At 42.9% G+C, this 21,949-nt stretch overlaps 1 protein-coding gene across 4 annotated transcripts in view; it reads right to left on the bottom strand.

The window, feature by feature from the left end:
- Nucleotides 1–5,516: 5,516 nt before the first annotated feature.
- Nucleotides 5,517–21,949, bottom strand: part of LOC135088950 (protein artichoke-like) — a 42,181-nt gene continuing 25,748 nt past the window's right edge. For 3 of the 4 annotated variants that reach the window (XM_063984040.1, XM_063984039.1, XM_063984046.1), the window contains exons 2-6: nt 11,948–15,085; nt 9,716–10,057; nt 9,381–9,530; nt 8,467–8,661; nt 5,517–8,017 (exon numbers count right to left, since the gene is read on the bottom strand). In XM_063984040.1, the coding sequence (XP_063840110.1) occupies nt 7,721–8,017; nt 8,467–8,661; nt 9,381–9,530; nt 9,716–10,057; nt 11,948–14,968 (4,005 nt within the window). In that variant the 5' untranslated portion in view covers nt 14,969–15,085 and the 3' untranslated portion in view covers nt 5,517–7,720. The remainder of the gene's footprint in view (nt 8,018–8,466; nt 8,662–9,380; nt 9,531–9,715; nt 10,058–11,947; nt 15,086–21,949) is intronic. The other variant, XM_063984047.1, reaches the window with a different exon arrangement.

The raw sequence follows: 21,949 nt of genomic DNA, 5'->3' as shown, positions 1-21,949 counted from the left end.
CCAAATTGTACCCACTTCCATCACCCTAAGAATCTCCATTTCACACCGGTAAGACATAACTATAATTTTTGAGGTCCCTCGATACGTTAGGTTAGATTAGATTAAATTTGGTTAGGTTTTGCTAGGTCCAGTAAAATTAGGTTATGCTACATTAGGTTAACCTCGTAGTGGAGGGATGTCCAGGGAGGGCGCAGTCCCACCGGCTAGGTTAGATTATGCCAAGTTAGATTGATGTCCAAGCAGGAGTGGTCTAGGGGCTAGAATGGATTAGGGAAATTTAAAATATTTAGGTAAATTTCCTTAGATTTTTTAACGTCCTTATTTAACTTATTTTTCAGCCCTCTCCAAAACCCCCGATTCCGCACAGGCCCCCAAGCTTGTTTGAGGGGTAGGGGGGTTGGGGTGGATGGACTTCTTATCAAGAAATACCCGGATTTCTACCAAAAGCTCCAGTGGACAGTCAAACTATGTAAGTACCACTAAGATTTTGAGGTTATGTTCAAGGATGGCAAATATAGGCCATATGTGACTGTTAAAGATGAACATATGGATTTCTTAACTCTGGTAAACTATGCAACTCCCTGCTTGCTTCTGTATTTCCACCTTCCTATGACTTTAATTCCTTCAAGAGAGAGGTCCTTCAGTTTTTGACTACTGCTTTGGATCCTTTTCTAGGATTGTTGTATTTTTTTTTTTTCCAGTGTCCCTCCTACATAAAAAAAATAAATAAATAAGTAAATAGATAAAAAATAAAGATTTTGAAAGCATTGTTATGGAAAAGCCAGATGGAAAGGAGAAATGCCACATGGTTATAATTTTTGATGTTCCAACCAATGTAAAGACCTTCCATTTGATGAGAGATTTGTGTGGATTAAGCGACGTGAAGTGAAACTAAAAGATAAAGTTGAACCTAAGCCACAGCTTATTGCTTTGCTGAAAGGGTCAGTCCCTGAGAGGGTGTTTTTACCTTGTATTGGCTCTAAGTATGTTTCTGTTTACAATGAAAACCCTGTTTTGTGCTATAAATGTAGTAAGTGGGGTCACTTGCAGTACAAGTGTTACAATGATTTTTTCTGTAGGTTCTATGATAAAAATCATGATGTCAGGGAATGTATTGCTAAACTGCAGGACAATGTTAAGGCTGTACCTACCTGATGTAAATGTGGTGAGTCACAATGCTACTTCATGGCTTTGTGAAGAGACCATATGGAAATGCTCACAAGATTTCTGGAGGTAAGGCTCAGTCTGTCTCCCTTCCTTTGCACCTCTCTCTCTCTCTCTCTCTCTCTCTCTCTCTCTCTCTCTCTCTCTCTCTCTCTCTCTCTCTCTCTCTCTCTCTCTCTCTTTCTTTCTTATATATATATATATATATATATATATATATATATATATATATATATATATATATATATATATATATATATTTTTTTTTTTTTTTTTTTTTTGTATGTATATATATACGAGTATATATATATATATATATATATATATATATATATATATATATATATATATATATATATATATATATATATATATATATATATATATATATATATATATATATATATATATATATATATATATATATATATATATATATATATATATATATATATATATATATATATATATATATATATATATATATATATATATATATATATATATATATATATATATATATATATATATATATATATATATATATATATATATATATATATATATATATATATATATATATATATATATATATATATATATATATATATACATACAAAATATATATATATATATATATATATATATATATATATATATATATATATATATATATATATATATATATATATACATACAAAAAAAAAATATATATATATATATATATATATATAAGAAAGAAAGAGAGAGAGAGAGAGAGAGAGAGAGAGAGAGAGGTGCAAAGGAAGGGAGACAGACTGATAATTGGCGGATGAACTGGCAGAGTCGCACTCATGGGAATTCCAGAATCTGCCACGCCTTGAACGGACTTCACGCTCTGAACAGACTATAGGCCTCTTCTTCCCTCCATGGAACTGTAGCCTATACACCTCCAGCTGCACCTCATAAGCTCTCAGGATGTCAGCTTCAAACTCCCCATAATCCTCCAAATCCTCTATTGACTATTGACAAATCCTCTATGGCCACTTTCAGTTCAGCAATGGATTGAAGACAATTCTCATACACATGGTCTTTCAAGAATCTCCAAAGATAAAAATCTGGGGATTTCAATTGGGTGAATATGGAGAACACTCTGGTTCGAGGTGCTTGCTGATCAAGCGATGAGGGGTTTTGTGGTCCAGCCACTCCATTGTGAAGTTGCAGTATGTGGATTTGCACCATCTTGCCAGAACCATTGCACATTGCGGTTAACACCACGATGTGTTCCAAGTGCCCTTCAGAACTTGTTGAGCACCACTGTAATACTCGTCTGTGACAGTGATTGCCTCCTCATCTGCATCTTCAAACTAAAATGGTCTGATTATGCTGTGTTTTGAGTTAACTATCCAGGCTATGCATTTTATATAGTGCAAGGGCCTCTGATAAAGTTTATCTGGGTGTCATGTGCCCCAGAACACATTATAATTGCTATTGACATGCCCAGACAGCAAGAAGTGTGCTTCATTGCTGAACCAAACACCATCAAGGAAGTCAGGATCCTCTTTCATCTTGTTTTCAATCCACTGGCACATCACAACAGGTTTTGCTCTCTCTATCCTTAACAGCGATATTTTAAAGTTCCCTACATCTTTTAGTAATACTACATATCTTATTATCTTCTACCATGACTGCCATAGTCACTGCTCTTCTAAACATGCTACCTGCTTGCCTCCCTCCCTCACTGCACAACGCTTTCTACTTAATTTTACTTACTTTTCTGTCCACGTTCTTAATACAACAGAACATTATCTTTATCTTCAAATTTTCATTCATTTTATTGGTGCCTATGACTTGATTTTTTTTTTTTTTTCAAAGAGGAGTATTAAGAAACCTCTAGAACTAAATTTGCTCTCTTGATTTCTTTTATTGTCACTTTTTAGGAATGGCATTGTGAGTTTTTTTTTTTTTTTCTTTTTACACAAAAGAAAAGAAAAAACTTTACCTTTTGTACAACAATATTGGCCTTTATAGACACAATATTATCTTTTTTCTTTTACCAAATTATTCATATAAATATTCAAAATGTATCGAACATAAATTACTATCTTTCCACCTATCCTGTCCATCGTATCTTTGTAATTTAACTAAAAACTCTCAGTTACAAATTCTTTATTAGAAATCTTGCCTGCCCTTCCTAACCAGGTTTCAGTAAAGAATTTTCGTTTTTTTTTTTATCGGGTTGGCATAAAAAAACCCAAAAGAAAAAAAAAAACTTTTTTTGGGGATTTTTAAGAAATATATTTCACATATAAAAATTTACTTTTATATTATATTGATAAATAAGTCTATATATGTACAGACGGCTCCGTACTTAATGAAGCAGCTTTTCTACCTATATTTCTAACAAAAGCGACATCTGTCACCTTATTTTCATGGCAGTTGTTACTGGCTAGAGCTGCCTTTGACATGTATCTTGTGCATTCCTTCTTCCTCCCTTCTCATCACATTTACATTCCCGTCCCTCTCCCCATCCACTATGCTTCTCGTACGTCCTTCATGCATACATACATACATAGAGAGAGAGAGAGAGAGAGAGAGAGAGAGAGAGAGAGAGAGCACACTACACGGTTGCTTAAACTTCCAGGAAAGAAAATAGATTACAGCATCCCGTGTTTGAGTGTGTGACAAGTCCAACTGGTATTTTCATAGCTTGGTCACATTTGTCACACTCAAACAATGGGATGTTGAGAGAGAGAGAGAGAGAGAGAGAGAGAGAGAGAGAGAGAGAGAGAGAGAGAGAGAGAGAGAGAGAGAGAGAGAGAGAGAGAGAGAGAGAGAGAGAGAGAGGGCTTAGATGGAGGAAATACGGAGGGAGTATGAGAAATGTTGAAACAAAGAGGGAGTGGAAATAAAGAGCCGGACATAGAGTGGTGTTGAGAAAGGATGTGTGGCTATTTACACACGACGTCTGGCCTATGATATTTACGTACTAAAAGTCCTCAAGTTAACAAGTCACTTTAGCTAAGAAAAAGGGTGGGAAGACTGCTTCATCAAGTAGAGAACCGTCTGTTCATATATATAAAAACTGTAAAAGTAGTCAAGCCTGACCTGTTCATTTCCTATACAGTACAAGTTAACGCAGGTTTTGTCCAATCGGACCAACCTATATCAACATGACCTAAACAAGTATCTAGCCTTCAAATAGCACTTCAAACATTTTGTTTCACTCTAGATTACTTTTTAATTGCTAATTTAAACTGATTTACATATAAATATGATAAATAAAGAAAATATTAAATAAAATCCCCAAAAAACAGTAAATAAATAAAAACTAATCCCCCAAAAATAACCCCCCCCCAAAAATGGATTTTTTTTTATTTGTTTACTTTTTATTTATTTTATTTTATTTTCTTCCCGGGTTTTCTCCAACCCTGATTAATCCCTTCAGAGATCTCAAGCATCCTGGTTGCCTATGCTTAATGAGTGTTTATTTCATAACTTGTGACTCGGTATCCTCCTTATTTCCTGTGTGTTAGATTTCTTACCTGCTTACAGCTAACATCCTTTCCACACACCGAGCAGAAAAAAAAAAATTCCCGTTCGAATTCGGCAAAAAGCAGCCCCTAGCCCATTTTTACCTATGACTGAGTTTTTCCTCTGGACAGAGTTCCTTCGTCTGCCCTCCTTTCACACGCATCCTTGAGCACGGGAAATCCATTTTGCATGTCGAAGGTGTGCGTCTTCCCGCATGTTTCTCCTTTCACCTTCCACACCTCACGGTTTGGAAGTGAGAGGTCTGGAGTTCCTAGAGGCCTTTGGACCGAAAACAATTCTTTCAACTCTGCTCTCCTTCCTGAGAACGTCCAACTCCTCTGGAACCCATCAGAACTTCACCACCACCTCATCTCGACCAGGGATGACCTCACTGAAGTAAAGCTAACACAGCCTCTTATTAGGAAGTCTCAGGACAGGCTGAGCAAATTTTAGAACGGATTGAGAATTTAGTGCCTCTCGCTCCCCAAATCTTCAAATATTGTGTTTTTGATACTCGAGAGAAGCGTTGGATAGCTAAGCCATAATACAGAGAAAAGATTAATAGATGAGAAAAAAAAATAACTTGCATATGCAGCATATATATATATATATATATATATATATATATATATATATATATATATATATATATATATATATATATATATATATATATATATATATATATATATATATATATATATATATATATAAAGCAAAAGTAGAAGAAAAGACTTTTCCCAACAGTGGTTAGTGTTATTGATGATGATCATTGTCATGTAGGAATGGGAGCTAAGGACTAGATACTTAATGAATAGTGAGGAGAACTGAAAGGTCTATTTTCTTTTACCGGTGTATATACAAGAAGGCCACAGGCGAGGATAGAGTACGTACAACCGACCATATAACAGTGTACAGCCACGGTAGCCTCACAAGGTAATATAATACAGAGCTATCATGAGCTGAGTGTTGGTCCGAGAGGAGGAATATTAGAGTCACAGCAGCAATACTACAAAAAAGACACACTGGCCGGTTATTAAATGCTTTGTGTTTGGCTGTGAACATTTCCAATTACAAGGATATGGTGTTGTGGTGTGAACGGCTGTCTAGACTGTTCGCCAAGGCAATATGACAGGTCCTACAGTATTCATTGTTAGAAAATTGGAAGATGGTTTGGATTTTGGGATATGTGGTGTATGTAGTCACTGATTGATGGTTCACATTTCCCTGCTTGGAAAAAGAAAAGGTAACATACGTATGTGTGTGTGTGTTTGTTTACACACACACACACACACTATATATATATATATATATATATATATATATATATATATATATATATATATATATATATATATATATATATATATATATATATATATATTATAATGCTTACGCAAAATACTACGTATAGATGAGGTGTGTGAATCCTCATATACTATGGATTTACAAACTATTGAATCAGCGTAGGCCTGCTCACTTGTTTTACCTTGAGTCATGGTTTTCGCTTGTGTGCGAATAAGGAGACTGGATCGTGACTACATACTTCAGTCAACATTTTTAGGGACTTTTTCGCAAGGGGGAGGAGCGACGGGTGATCGCCACGGTGACGGGGTGGCAAACAGGGGGTATGTATATGGGGACAGTACAGTCGAGGTTTTGCACAACGAAGTGTCATGTCTAGGGTCTGGCTGTGGCTGGTGGGTCCAAGGTGTGTGCTGTATGTGCTAGCCTACCATTGTGTGTGTGATGTGGATGGCTACAGGTGCTTTCTCCACCACCCCGGCGCCAGGTAACCCTCGAACACTTCTCTGTCGACAGCTTCATTAAACGTATATTGCTCATCTAAAGGAAGAATTCGATGGTTAAACGGCTTTCCATGCCAGTCGAGTGACCAGTCGATTTATGTTTTGCTACGGTATATGAACACCACTTGTTAAAAATACTAAAGTACCTACCCGATTCTAAAATAACTTTTATAATTAAACGCTATTCCCTGGAAAATATGGCGACGGTCTGAAACCTTCTGCGCGCCCTCCACATCCCAAATGACGTGAGTGCTTGCCAACTCTTGACTCCAGTCTAAACATACTCTCATTCCAGAGTTATAAAGAGACAACAAACAAGCGGTAGATTCCTACAGGCGAGTGAGAAGTCATCGCCACTGGAGCAACATGCGGCAGTATTTTGCATATGTTGCTGCTGTTCCTCTAGTTAGATTTAATTCCCCATTGAGCTACATGATAAGGACAATTTTGTAAATCATATAGTCAACCTGTGTTTTGGTCTCAAATAAAAATTTTGAGTTGTGATTTACAGACCTGCACATCTGGAAGGAACTACCCGTGATATATGTCAATTGTCTTCCCGTGGAGGCAGATGTTCCACCCCACGTATAGGCTTTGGTCCCGAGATATGCGGCCTTGGTCCGCTCGCTGCTCCTCTTAGAGGCTGAACACATAAAACGGCTCACTTTATATCTAGTTCAAAGCTCAGGAATAAAGAATCCTTCGTTCTAAGACTTAGTATAACATTGCATATAAACAAACCTTTCTTCATAACATACTCTTATATAGATTTGCATATTTTTTCTAATAAACATTTTATTCACATAACATGATAAACTATTGCTTCTTAATACTTCACCAACACTCCAATACGACAATGTTACGATTCACGGGACATAATGGCATTCAAGAGGCAGGTGAGCGGCTGGGCGGCGGGGAAGTTGCAGCGGGATGTGTCTCTCCCTCCCAGCAATGCCTCTTGCCTTTGCCACAGAGAGCTTGCCTTCATACTGGCGCATACCGAGAAAAAAAACAAATATGGAATTCGAGGCCGCTCACTTGCTCTCTCATTTTCTCGGAGTGCCTTACACCTCCAAACAACTGGTTAACTGATGTAAAAACACTCTTGGGAAAGGAGAAGGTAGAATTTGTAACTACTCTTCCTGTGGGACGACATGTGCACGGCGCCAGTTGCATGCCTGGAACGAGACCTGGAACCGTTTTCTGTGGCTACACCCTATCTCCCGTTACCGTCTCTAGCACTCTGTCTGTCCCTCTTTGGGAGCGGAATCAGCGGCAGCGTCATTGTTGTCTTGGACGGAGAACTGCCTGTAGGAGTGGTAGTTCTGGCCGCCAGCGTTGGATTCCAACTTAGCCTTGGCCGCTTCCCTCCTGTCCTTACACATTTGACGGCAGCAAATAATGGTGCCTGCAATGAAGAAAATGGCGATTCCCAGCGATACTCCAATCATGATTGCAAGACGGTTGCTGAGTTCGATCTTGGCCGGGATTGGTTCGTCGGTTTTCACCTGCACACATTTACTACTCAGGTCCTGCGGCAGCGTTGTCACGGTAGAGCGACGGATCGGAAAAGAAAAATGAGCATGAGAATATAAAGAAGTGACACAAAGACTATAAATCTAGTGCTAGGTAATATAAAACTAGTGGAAGCTCAATTCTTAATTGCTATTTTTTTCAGTTTCAGAATAATATGCTCAGCATCTAAGAGAGAGAGAGAGAGAGAGAGAGAGAGAGAGAGAGAGAGAGAGAGAGAGAGAGAGAGAGAGAGAGAGAGAGAGAGAGAGAGAGAGAGAGAGAGACTAAAGTATGCATGAAAAATCAGAGGTAAGAAATAATCTCAAGTGCACAATAGTCAGGGTTACTATTTGACATAAAGACATGCATAGGTCCGCTGGTGACAATCTACTTGATGTGATTCTTTTCATCCTGCACCAAAATCACTGATTCATCACAAACTTTAACTACTCTGAAAATGACTTACGGGCGCATATTGGGTGGTGTGATGGTGATGAAAGGCTGAAGGACTGGCGGAGGTGGTTAGACCGTGCACACACACCAAGTAGCTAGTGCGTGGTCGTAGCCCCGTCAGGCGGTAGTTGGTAGGTGAGGAAGTGAGGGAGCGGGTCTTCAGGCCGCCCACTACTTGGCCGTCTTCACTCGTCTCACGGAATGATACCTGTCAGGGATGACGCCTCTCTTTATATTCTCTCTCTCTCTCTCTCTCTCTCTCTCTCTCTCTCTCTCTCTCTCTCTCTCTCTCTCTCTCTCTCTCTCTCTCTCTCAACCAATAAAACACTAATGGTACATGACTATCCGAAGGGATCTTGGATTATGCTGATGAGGAGTTGGAGTTTAACTTCTTGATTTTCGTACTTATATTCTAGTATATGTGCAATATGCGTACTATATCCTGAGATATGCACAAAGACCGGAAGAATTTGAGATGCCGTGTATAAGTCTGCCTTCCCTTTCAGTGATATGGGCTTACTGTGGCATAGCTTACTGTTGACTCCTTCCACTTCGTGACATTGTCTGTTTGTTTCGGTATTTGGGTAACACATCAGGCTTTATTAATGTCATGCATATCTATAGGAAAGTTCCATATCCTCTGTTTTGACTGACACGTCTGTCACATAATCGTTATCACCTTCCAGACATTTATGATAAAACTGATAATTATTCAACACGAACATAACAGTGCGAACATTACTCGGCCACATAATAAGGAATTTCAAATACTGAATACAACAGCAAAACTACCTAGCATTGCTCGACCATTTAATAAGGAGTTCCACTTCCATGTCAAACTATAAATATTGAATACTGAATACAAAAATATAAGTGTGACGTTGCTCTGTGCCTGACCACCACACTACTCAAGTCCAGGGCTCATACCTTGTAACCTTGGATGGAGGACTGATTGGAGGCATGCCACTTGAGTACCAATGACTGACTCTGGATGCCTTGTGCGTCCAATTGGAGAATGAGTGGCTGAGGACACAACATGCCTGACGACAACATCAGGAAGGGCTGGCCAGAGAATGCCTACGAGGGAATAGGGGTAAAGTTGGTCTCTGTATAATCATAAGGAGAAATATCAGTCACTGGCAGCGAGATGCACGTATATCAAACGGAGATGAAGAAAACGTAAAGAGCGTTACCAATTCATGAGTTAAAGTTTCTGACAGGAAAAAGAGAGAAAGAAAAAAGTGAAGTTCAAAAGAAAATACCTCGGGCAGGTGACACTTGAGGGTGCGAAGATCAGGCACCATCGACAAATGATCCTGGAGCCACGTCCATAGCTGGCCCAGGCGACATTCACACCTCCATGGATTACCATCTAAGCGAAGCCATTCCAGGCTCCGTTCAAGGGGCTCCAGAGGTGAAACAGACAACTCCTCTAGATAGTTATGAGAAAGATCAAGACGGCGGAGAGCGGTGAGGGGCAAGAAAGTGCGCGGATGGATGGTGGTGATCCAGTTGGCACCTAGCAGCAGCACTTCCAGGCACTCGCTATGCTTGAAGGACGACTGTGCCAACCCCGTTAATTTGTTCCCAGAGGCGTCAAGCACCTGCCGGATGTCAGAGAATTAGCTTCAGTAAATAACATGAGAGCAATGGGAGAATGTATGAACAAATGGTGGAAACATGAAGAGAGAGAGAGAGAGAGAGAGAGAGAGAGAGAGAGAGAGAGAGAGAGAGAGAGAGAGAGAGAGAGAGAGAGAGAGAGAGAGAGAGAGAGAGAGAGAGAGAGAGAGAGAGAGAGAGAGACTTCATCCTTTTCTCCGGTAGAACTTGAACTTCCTGCCTGCTCCTGTATTTCCTCCTAGCTAAGACTTGAACTCTTTCAAGAGGGAGTTTTCAAGATACTTACCCTCTGTTTTTTACCATTCTATCTGACATATAAATGGGAATTGGCAATAAGAGGGCCCCATTTTCTCTCTCTCTCTCTCTCTCTCTCTCTCTCTCTCTCTCTCTCTCTCTCTCTCTCTCTCTCTCTCTCTCTCTCTCTCTCTCTCTCCAGAGAGCAAGCTTATTGACGAGCTTAATTTTCTGGTAGGACTTCAGTTCACAGTGAGCCATGGAATGGTTCGCTGCTTTGAGAATGTCACCTTTGCCTATCTAAAAAAAAAAAAAAAGAAAATATTGCATTCACTCACACTCCCCGAAAAACAGAACAGGGAAAAAAAAATCCATTTGCACTAATGGGATACATCGCTGAAATGACTTAGATGTATTTTTTCTTGCAAAAGAGAGTTTACAGAAATGAGAAACTTTTCATGACTTTTTGCTTATTGCCTTCAGACAATTTTTTTTTAGTGGCTCGCACTTCCTCTTCTTCCGTCAGCAGTCATCTTTGATATTAAGTTCATGTGATTAATGTAAGGACTCACAAGTCAAATTACTAAAATGTCACAAGATGTCGCATGTCATCCATTTGCTGTCAGTGGTTGAGTAAATACATGCGTATTCATTTTTACTACCCAATCGTAGATATTGAATATTGTGAAAGCAGTGCAAATAATGTACGAGTATAAAGACTGTCTTGAAAATTATAATTATATTTGGCAATATAGTTGTCGTAGCTTATATCGTATGTTCCTAAGAATAACGAATAGTACTTACTGGGCGTACATGACTAGTAAGACTCTATTACACAATTATTTACGTCGCTAGAGTAGTGAGAGAAGATGCAAATACTTTATAACTCAGCCATCCCCCCAAAAAAAAACTTTGTTTGGCAGAAGGCACGCATATTGATTGAGCAGAAGTCACTGATTTTTCGGGAGACTTGACAGGCTTCACACCTGTCTCGAAAACACTAATAGAGCTCTGTGAGGTTGGACTGTTATCTGCTAGAATGGAGGTCCCCTTACTTCCATAAAAGGAAGCGTAATGGGGCTGGCCTTATACTGATGGAACATCACCCAGATATCGAAAGTAGGTAGTGTGTACATTTATCTATCTCTCAGAAACGGGGGAGGATTCTCATTGACTTCTTGTTCTAGCAATAACTGGCATCTAAGACCATCATGACGTGAGTCGCGGTGTCACTGTGTCTGTCTGTGCGTCTGACCATCAGTGTGTCCATCTGGCTGTCCGTCTGTCTATCTAAGTTTATTCTGTGTCTGTTCCTCCCCCATCTCTCTCTCTCTCTCTCTCTCTCTCTCTCTCTCTCTCTCTCTCTCTCTCTCTCTCTCTCTCTCTCTCTCTCTCTCTCTCTCTCTCTCTCTCTCTCTCTCTCTCTCTCTCTCTCTCTCTCTCTCTCTCTCTCTCTCTCTCTCTCTCTCTCTCTCAGTGTTCATCATTGCCTGGCGATGAGAAAAGAACGATGAGGACCAGTGAGCTATGAAGAAGGTACAAGAATGGAGGTAGAAGTGAAGATGAGAGTGGATCTATGTGATAAAAACTGAGTGCTGAATCGGAAGGATAGAGCAGTGATTGTATAAGGAAGTACTCACCTTAAGGGAGTGGGAGGCAGAAGGTAGAGGCTCCAGCTTCTTGAGGATATTTCCCGTCAAGTTAAGGAAGGTGAGGGATCGTAGACCGCGCAGCCTCTCCTTTGGCAAGATCTGGAGACGGTTGTAAGCGAGACTGAGATGAGTGAGATGAGTCAAATTTCTCAGGCTAGTTGGAGAGATCCTGCTGATGGAAGCACGGGAGAGGTTGAGGTAACGGAGGCTGGGCATCTGCTGGAGGTCATATGTTGTTAAAGTCGTCAAGTTTGTTCTAGTTGCCTCCAGATCCTCAAGCAGCGGAAGAGGAGGACCAATAGCCACAAGCGGATCCGTAATCCGCCTCATGGGATTGCCTGACATATTAAGGGAGCGAAGATTCGGGGCGCCCTCCTGGAAGATGGTGTTAGGTATTTGTGGGAAGAGGTTTTCTGCCAAACTGAGGCTGCTTACGCTTGTGGCTGCCAGCATGCCCCGTGGAATGTCAGACAGCTGGTTGTAGGACAGGTCAAGAGTATGCAGGTTTTTCAATCTTATGAGGATGTGTCGGTCCAATCTCCATAGGTTAGTTGCAGACAAGTGCAGCTCACGCAGGCTTGGCAAATCGTTGAGGGGATGCCGCAATTCCTCAATGGGATTATGGTTGAGAATAAGTACTTCCAATTTTGTTAGACCTTCGACAGAGTTTAGAACATTATGGGAGAAGTTGTTGTATGATATATTGACCTCCCTTAAATTGTGCAGCTTACGGAAAAAAACGGATGTCAGATCAGTAAAGTTATTCCTGGCCAAGTTGAGGTGCTGGAGGTGGACGGCCTCGGAAAGGAGGTGTGGAGGGAGACGGAAGAGTCCACATCCACTCATGTCCAACCAATTCAAATTGGAAATACCATAGAAGGAATTTTCTTCAATGATCTGGAAATGATTGTCACCAAGATTAAGTACCCTGATGGAAGGTATGCTGAGTGAAAGCCTGTTGAGGCGAGCTAAAGAGTTCTGGGACAAATCCAGCTCCTCCAGTTGACTCAGGCTGGAGAACGAATAGGGATCCATGTCAGTGATGCCAGAGTTGCGTAGCAGCAGAACCTTTAGAGGAATTTTACCTTCAAACATGAATCGCCGCACATGCAGAATCTCGTTGTTAGAAAGATCGAGATGGCGCAGACTGACCAGTCGTTGAAATATTCTCGGCTCGATCTCTCTGATGCCATTGTGGTCAAGATAGAGGACTTCCAGAGAGGTGAGACCATCGAAGAGCAAGGAGCTGATGTGCTGCAGATCATTGTTGGATAACTTGAGAAGCTTAAGCTTCCTCATGTTGTGAAAACACTTGTCCTGGATGTAACCGAGGTTATTGTTTTGGAGATATAATTCCTGTAGGAAAGAAAGGTCGTGTACCAGCACTTCCTGCATGCTTGTTAAATTATTGTCATTTAGCCACAGAATCTTGAGTCGATTTTGTCCTCTCAAGGCATCCGTGGATATCGTGCTAATTTCATTTTTTGAATACTGGAGAGTTATTAGGCTTGCAGGATAGCGGGTGAGAGAATCTGCTACCTGTGCCAGCTTGTTGTTCTTGAGATTGAGATGCTGTAACTCGGTCAGCGAAGAAAAAGCTTCCTTCGCGACATACTGGATCAAATTATCTTGAAGGTGCAGTTCATGGAGGTGAGGAAGAGGTGAAAAAGTATTTTTTTCTACCCTGGATAATTTATTGTTTTGGAGTCGCAACTCCCTCAGCTCGGACAGATGGCTGAACGTACCTCCGGCCAAGGAGGTGATCTTATTATTGTCTAGGCTGAGAGTGTTGAGGCCGCGATTGCTGAAGAATAAACCGGCAGGAATCTCTGGTAGGTTGTTGTGGCTGATCTGCAAGTCGAAAAGTACCTCCAAGTTGGCAAATGCACCACTCTCAATGGAGTGAATCTCGTTGTTGTGGAGATAAAGAAAGGAAATCTGGGTGGAATTCGCAAAGGTATTATTTTGGAGCTTGAGAATGTTGTTGAAGGAAAGGAAAACCTCCCTTAGCTCAGGCAGATTACTAAACAGACCTTTGCTGATGGTATGGAGGTGGTTGTGACTGAGGTCTATCACCTGCAGAGCTAGTGTGTAAGAAAAGGTCTCTGGTTCGAGCATCATAATATTATTGTGGCTGAGACACAGCCTCTGCAACACAGAATTCTGGATAAAGCTATCGCCTGCCACTTGGGAGATGTGGTTCTTGCACAGAGAGAGAGATAGTAGGGCAGGCATGGTAGCTAAGCTGGTGCTCGTGAGCTGCGTGAAGCGGTTGCTACTCAAATCTAACACCTGCAGGGCTGGAAGCCGGGAATACCCGTCGCTAATCACATCGGAGATGCGGTTACTGGCGGACTTCAGGGTCCGAAGTTTGCTGAGCCTTCGTAACGCTGGAATGGGCAACTGCTTCAGCTTGTTGTTCATTAGGTTTAGCTCTTCAAGGCTTTCCTCCAGTCCGTCAAAAGCATACTCAGAAATGAACTTTAGTCCATTTCCCTTCATATTGAGGTTCACTAGTTTGATATTGACGAAACTGAAACTTTGTAGCTCAGTTATATTGTTGGCTTCCACGTCCAGTGTTTTCAGACGGGGCAGTCTTTGAAGAGCAGCCTGGGGGATGGCGGTGAGGTGACTATGAATGATGCTGAGGGAATGTAGTGAGGACTGCAGGCCCAGAAAACTACTCTCCGGCACCTCTCGCAGACTTGAGTGAGAAATTTTGAGGCAGGAGACTCCGGCACTGTTGACAAAAAGTGCCGGGGGCAGAGAGGTCAGGTTGGCTTCCAGGTCGTAGATGTTAAGAGATTTGACAGGGTGGCGGAGCTGGACAAGAACCGTGGCCACCCGCGATAGGGGCACCACAGAGCACTCCAGGAAGACGCCGTCATTGAAGTCGTAACACGAGCACCACGGGTTGTCCTCAGGACGGGGACAGGAACCGGTGTCTGACTGCGTGGCTCCGTCCGCTGCCCAGACCGCCAGCAGGCTTGTGATGAACACCCTCTCCATGCTAGTCTGCTGCGGCCGTCATCCATTATGGATTTGTGGCACGTGAGATGACGTCACGCCCGGTCACGACTACCATCCGTGGCCATGCACACTGGCCGTGCATGTTGCGCCACACACCTGCCGGAGAAGTGAAGCGGGTAAGTGTATGGCCAATGAGTGCACTGTTCACACCACACAGGACTTTTGCATACTTTTTCCTTCCTCACCCTTCCTTTTCCACAAACATACATATGTAAACATACGTAACATCCTTGTCAGTCAGTCAGTCTGTCTGTCTGTCTGTCTGTCTGTCTGTCTGTCTGTCTGTCTGTCTGCCTCTCTCTCTCTCTCTCTCTCTCTCTCTCTCTCTCTCTCTCTCTCTCTCTCTCTCTCTCTCTCTCTCTCTCTCTCTCTCTCTCACACACACACACACACACACACACACACACACACACACACACACACACACACACACACACACACACACACACACACACACACACACACACGCTTTCACTTTTCCTGTGATGAATATTCTCCCCGCCTGCTGCTGGCCACCACCCCACGCCACACGCTACTGCTGCCTGCAGTCAGGTGACCTACGTACGTCCTGCACTCAACACATCGACCCTCACCCCCGCCACGCTTCCCCTCACCTTGCCCTCACATGACGCCTCCACTCCAGTCCACCCCCTCACTTTCATCTAGCCCCTCCTCACTTTGTTCTCGCAACACACTCCACTCCACTCCACACCTTACTATCCCTATTCCCCATCCACATCACCTCCCCGTCCTTTCCTCCCTCGTCTACCGCCCTTAGTTTTATCCTTGCTCCTTTCCAGGTACTCTGTCCCATAACCTCAATTTATCCACCGCTCTCTCTCTCTCTCTCTCTCTCTCTCTCTCTCTCTCTCTCTCTCTCTCTCTCTCTCTCTCTCTCTCTCTCTCTCTCTCTCTCTCTCTCTCTCTCTCTCTCTCTCTCTCTCTCTCTCTCTCTCTCACACACACACACACACACACACACACACACACACACACACACACACACACACACACACACACACACACACACACACGGAGGAAGTTGCGTATACCAACAGTACACCTAAGTTTAAAGAAAATCTGTTATTAAAAAGCATGACATTACTAGTTTGACTCAATCCAGTAAAAATAGATATAGGTACACACACACACACACACACACACACACACACACACACACACACACACACACACACACACACACACACACACACACACACACACACACACACACACAAATACATATACACACTATACTTAAGTTATTTCGATTTTTTTTTTTTACAGCGACTTGTCATTATTCCCTCCCGCGCCTTTTTTTTTCTTTTTTCTCCACTGCCAAGAACAATTTGTCTTTACTCTCTGACCCAGGAACGCCACCCACCTTTTCTTTCCTCCTCAACTGTTCGCTTCCCTTACCTGCCTTGCCTTGCCATTCATCTTACCCCTCTTTTCCCTATCCTCCTCCTCCTCCTCCTCCTCCTCCTCCTCCTCCTCCTCCTCCTCCTCCTCCTCCTCCTCCTCCTCCTCCTCCTCCTTTTCGACCTCAAGCTGACGAAGATCAATCGTTTCTATCTGATTCAATTGTGTCACTCGTTATTCTTTTCTTTCTCACCCTCCTCTTCACCTCCTCCTCCTCCTCCTCCTCCTCCTCCTCCTCCTCCTCCTCCTCCTCCTCCTCCTCCTCCTCCCTCTCTTATTCCACCCTTCTCGTCTTCTCTGTTTCTCTTCTACCCTCTCATTCTTTTCTAATATTTTTTTTCTTTTCGTCTTTTGTTCCTCATCTTCCCCCTGGTTTCTTTGTTCATTTCCCTTCTCACTTTTCTCTTTCTCGCTTCCAATTTCTATCCCTCCTCATACTTTTCTCCAATAAATCCTTTGGTCCGTTTTTCATTATGTTGCAAATCAATCTGTTTCTTCTCTTGCATCACCCCACCTCCTCCTTCTTCTCGATCCCTCTCTCAACTTCATTGACTTTTCACTTGTTCCCCCATCTTCCTCTCCTCCTCATCTTCCTTCTCATCTACTCCTTTTCTTTCTCCTCTTCCTCCTCCTCTTACTACTTTTCATCCGTCCTTCCCATCATCATCCCCTCTTCCTCCTCCTCCTCACCCTCATCCTCATCCTTTTAGCATTCCTCCTCCTCCTCCTCCTCCTCCTCCTCCTCCTCCTCCTCCTCCTCCTCCTCCTCCTCCCCATCCACCAAGTAAAGGGTGACCACATCTTCTTAAGACACGAAAAATTCAATTACAGCTCCCTCGCATCACGGAGTTCTCTCCCGCTCTTCCCCATTACCATTGTCCCCCATCTTCCTCCTCCTCCTCCTCCTCCTCCTCCTCCTCCTCCTCCTCCTCCTCCGCATTTGGTATCCTGTGTCTCTTACTCTATATCAGGAAATGAAATAGACAACAAATAGCCTCGTGGGGACCAGCAGGTCTGTTGCTGCTTGCTCTTTCTTTGTGGTCCACCTCTCCTCCTCCTCCTCCTCCTCCTCCTCCTCCTCCTCCTCCTCCTCCTCCTCCTCCTCCTCCTTCTGGTTTTCTTTTTCTTACCCTTGTGTGTGTGTGTGTGTGTGTGTGTGTGTGTGTGTGTGTGTGTGTTTGCGCGCTCGCGCCTCTCTCTCTCTCTCTCTCTCTCTCTCTCTCTCTCTCTCTCTCTCTCTCTCTCTCTCTCTCTCTCTCTCTCTCTCTCTCTCTAATACAACACAGGATGAGTAAATTTCTCTCAGTCTTCTACCCCCTCCTCCTCCTCCTCCTCCTCCTCCTCCTCCTCCTCCTCCTCCCCCTCCTGCTCCTCCTCCTCCTCTTATCACAGAGAGGGAGGAAGGGAGGGAGAGAGGGAAAGAGGGAGAGCCACAAGAGTCGGGCAGCTTTAAGACGGGCCTCCTCTTACTCCCCTTTCTCCTCTCCTGACCTACTCCACCCCCGGCTCCACCTTCTCTCCTGCCCCGTTCCTCCTCCTCCTCCTCCTCCTCCTCCTCCTACGTGTTTCCGCCTCGAGGGAAACTTTGAAATATTAAGAACCTGGCGAGGCATCGCGTACAAGTATCATCGAGAGTCGGGCCTCGTGCGTGCCTTGCTGTGTGGTGCGGGGGAGGCGGGGGCTGTGGTGCGGGGGAGGCTGGGAGTGGAGGAGAGCCACCGCACCGCCCAAACACAAGAACAGAGCAACACAATAAACTTCTCCCTCTTCACGGGAAACATGAAGCGTGCATATGCGTGCGCGGGCTGACGTCAGAAGTGAAGTCCTGGGCTGGCAGAACATCTCACTGCCTCGGGGAAGTTTTAATTATTACCCCTACCTTTAATAAATCTTGTACCCACATAGGAAGGTGCTGCGTGTATGTTTTAAGAGGTTCCAATACACAGGCTTCATATGTTTAATGAAGTTATCATCTGGTTCGTAAGAGTTTCAGTCCTACCATAAGGAAAAGCCTTACGTCTCGTTAAGGCATTATTCTCTCTCTCTCTCTCTCTCTCTCTCTCTCTCTCTCTCTCTCTCTCTCTCTCTCTCTCTCTCTCTCTCTCTCTCTTGCACGTCACACACACACCCTCATACTCACGTCCGCTATATAACCACTGAAATATGTAGTTAGTGGGACTTTTTTTTTCTTTTCGGGGCAGAAACTAATCCTTTACCATGAAATTATACTTTTCTGTAGAATATTGCGAAATAGATGTAGTAAGGTGCATGAAGCCTCTGCACTGGGACGTCTTGTAGAGTGAGTAATTACGTACATGTTGCGCCTGTGTGATTCAAGGCTGTACGAATTAAGAGAAATGAATGTGCTTGTACGATCCTTACGTGAACCTCAGACTGGAGAGGCAAAACTTCCAACTGAAATGTGGGACTGAAAATGTACACTTAATGGAATACAACCTAGCCGTCTGATGCCTTTTAATATGTCAGTGAAATACAACGTAGCCGTCTGATGCCTTTTAATATGTCAATGGAATACAACCTAACCGTCTGATGCCTTTTGATATGTCAATGGAATACAACCTAACCGTGTGATGCCTTTTAATATGTCATTGGAATAAAACGTAGCCGTCTGATGCCTTTTAATATGTCATTGGAATACAACCTAATCGTCTGATGCCTTTTAATATGTCATTGGAATACAACCTAACCGTCTGATGCCTTTTAATATGTCAATGGAATACAACCTAACCGTGTGATGCCTTTTAATATGTCCAATGCAGGTTAATTCTGGTGCATTCCTTTCAAGAAGATTAAACAAAAGTTTCAAAACTCCTTATAGGAGTTTCAAGAGCATTTCCAAGTCTCTTGTATGAATTCTTAGGCGCTTTGGAGACAATGTAATTCTTTCATTGAAACAAAAATTTATGAACAGAATAAGGAATCTGTTGGAGCTGAGTGAGACAGAAATGTTTTAATGAGGCGCGAAGATTCTTTATATCATACACCTTCCCATGGAAAAAATTTATTTATTTATTTTTTTTTTATTTATTTATTTTTATTTTTTTTTTTTTTTTGAGTGGAACGCTAAGTTCATAGGTTCAGTGTGAAGCTTGAGTGGGACTCTTCACTTGTATTGGAAAGACAGAGTTCTTGTGTAGGATAATATTATGACGTGGTTGTCAATATTTTGGAGATAGTGCTTAAAGAAAATGAAAATATTCCAAGTTAAGTACAAAGAAAGCAGACGTAAAGCAGATACGGAAAGCCTTCTTGTCAACACACATAAAAAGAAGAAAAGAAAAAGAAATGCTGTGAATTTTGTACCCGGCCGGCGAATATGTGGCTCTTTTCTCCAGCTCAGTGAGGATTGTTGTTCCCTTCAGTACATTTCTCTTTCCCTGGACTGTAAAAATGTTGTCTGTTATCCCTCCCAGGACGAGGAAAGAAGATACCTGTTTGTTTTTCCCTCACTCCCAGGTGGATGGAAGGTTCACCCTATTTTTCTCTTACGATGATGAATGGCGGTCTCGCTTTCTCTCTTGGGACAGTTAAGAGAACTCCATTTTCATCCTGGAAATGATGAAAAATGGCACCTTTTTTTTGTCTGTTTTCTTCATCTCAAGAACGAAAGCACGGCAATATATATTTTTCAGGATCAAGTGTTCGCGGTTTGTCTTCTAGATGGTCAAAATTTTTCTTTTCTAATGGTTCATGCAGTTTCAAAATGACATACTCAATCTCTCCCAGAAAGGTGGAAATTATACCCCATAACTCTTCTCCTTGTGCAAGTGAAAGCAAACACTATGTATTTCTTCCTTGAGCTGGATGGAAGTGGCATCCTATTTGAGATGAAAATGCTTGTTTTTTTTTTTTTGTTTTTTTTTCTCTAAGACGATAATGATAATACTGATCTCCTTTTTATGGGAAGTGCAAGTTGTGTAATGTTTTTCTTTATTTCTGTACCTACTTGTCTGTTTATGCCTGTCAGATACCTCTCTCTCTCTCTCTCTCTCTCTCTCTCTCTCTCTCTCTCTCTCTCTCTCTCTCTCTCTCTCTCTCTCTCTGTTCCATTCCAGGACGGACATTCCAGGGTGCGGGATGGTCAGGGCAGTTAGGAAAGGCAGAAATATATTTTACGTCCTCTTATAGTTATTCTGAGAAAGTGTCGGCTTTCCCCCTTCCCCCTTCCGGCCTTGCCTTGTGTTTGTGCAGAAGACAAGGCGGGGCGGGGCGGGCTTGAAGGTATGAGGGTAAGAGCGAGTGGAGTGGTGTGGGAGGAAAGGAGTAACCCGAGGGAAAACAGTAAAGCGGTTCTGTACTGGGTGAATGGAAGGAGGGGAGCAGGAAGGAATGAATGCGGTAGAAAGAGGAGTACTAGGAGAGGGTGTGGCCGCGGTTATTGGAATAGGATAAGTAGAAGCGGTGGGAGAGGGGGGCAGCAGAAATGAGATAGCTGGGGTCTTGGTTGCGCCTGATTGGGTGGTAGAGGACGGGGAGGCGATAGAAAAGAAGGAAGGAATAGTGGAGAGCGGGAATGTGAGGAAGGTTAGAATTTTATTAAGAGGTAGTGGTGGTGGAAATGGAGGATAGAAAGGAGGGGAAAGGAAAACAGTGGACAGGACGAGGCAGGAGCGTAATAGAGACAGCGTTTTCAGAGTGCAGGAGGGGATGGAGGGCGGGACTAATAGGCAGCCAAAAGCGGGGGACGTGGTGGAGGAGATTATGTGGAGACTGGAAGTGGAAAGCAGCAGAAGGGAGGTGTGTGAGGAGAAGGTGGAGGGGGAAGGGGAGCGTTGAGGTCCAAAGGAGACCATGAGGGGTGGGGAGGTGAGGGTGTGCTGAGCGTGCAGGGAGGGATAATTAAAATCTGAACAAAGGCAATTCAGTCGCCATTTGCAAATATTTACTCTCTCTCTCTCTCTCTCTCTCTCTCTCTCTCTCTCTCTCTCTCTCTCTCTCTCTCTCTCTCTCTCTCTCCTACATTCATTATTTACCTTTATTGCGCACTCTGTTATCCTAATCGATCCACCTGCCTATCTAGCTATCTATCTTCCTTTATATTCATTTGCCTCTAGACCTGGAACATCCACCAACCCGTCCCATGCCTCACTACTCCTTCTTCAGACAGCATTAACTACCACCTGCTATCTCATTCTTCATCGTACGTTCAAGGGCCACTTAAGCAAATCTAGTAAATGAAACGATATCTCCTTATGCCGTGGCTGAGGGCTGGCTGCAGGAAAGCAAGAAGAGGATAAGAGGAAGGAAAGGATAGGGAGTAAGGAAAGGCAGGAAAGGAAAGAAGCCGTGAGAGTAGAAGAGGAAGAGCCGGAGGAAGCGTAAAGTGACTAGGTGAAGGTTGAGGGCGTTGTGAGAGGTCAATGGAGTGAAAATGAGTGGGATCTGGTAGCGCTGGAAAGAAAAAAGTAAAGACTGAGGGAGAGAGAGTGGTGGAGAGGGAGCGAGGGAGGGAGTGAGAGAAACAGGAACAGAGAAGACCATGTGAAGTGGTTTGACAAGGGAAGACTGGATGAGGAC

The sequence above is a fragment of the Scylla paramamosain genome, chromosome 3, assembly GCF_035594125.1.
Source record: "Scylla paramamosain isolate STU-SP2022 chromosome 3, ASM3559412v1, whole genome shotgun sequence".
NCBI lineage: Eukaryota > Metazoa > Arthropoda > Malacostraca > Decapoda > Portunidae > Scylla > Scylla paramamosain.
This window is presented reverse-complemented; position numbering and strand designations above follow the sequence as displayed.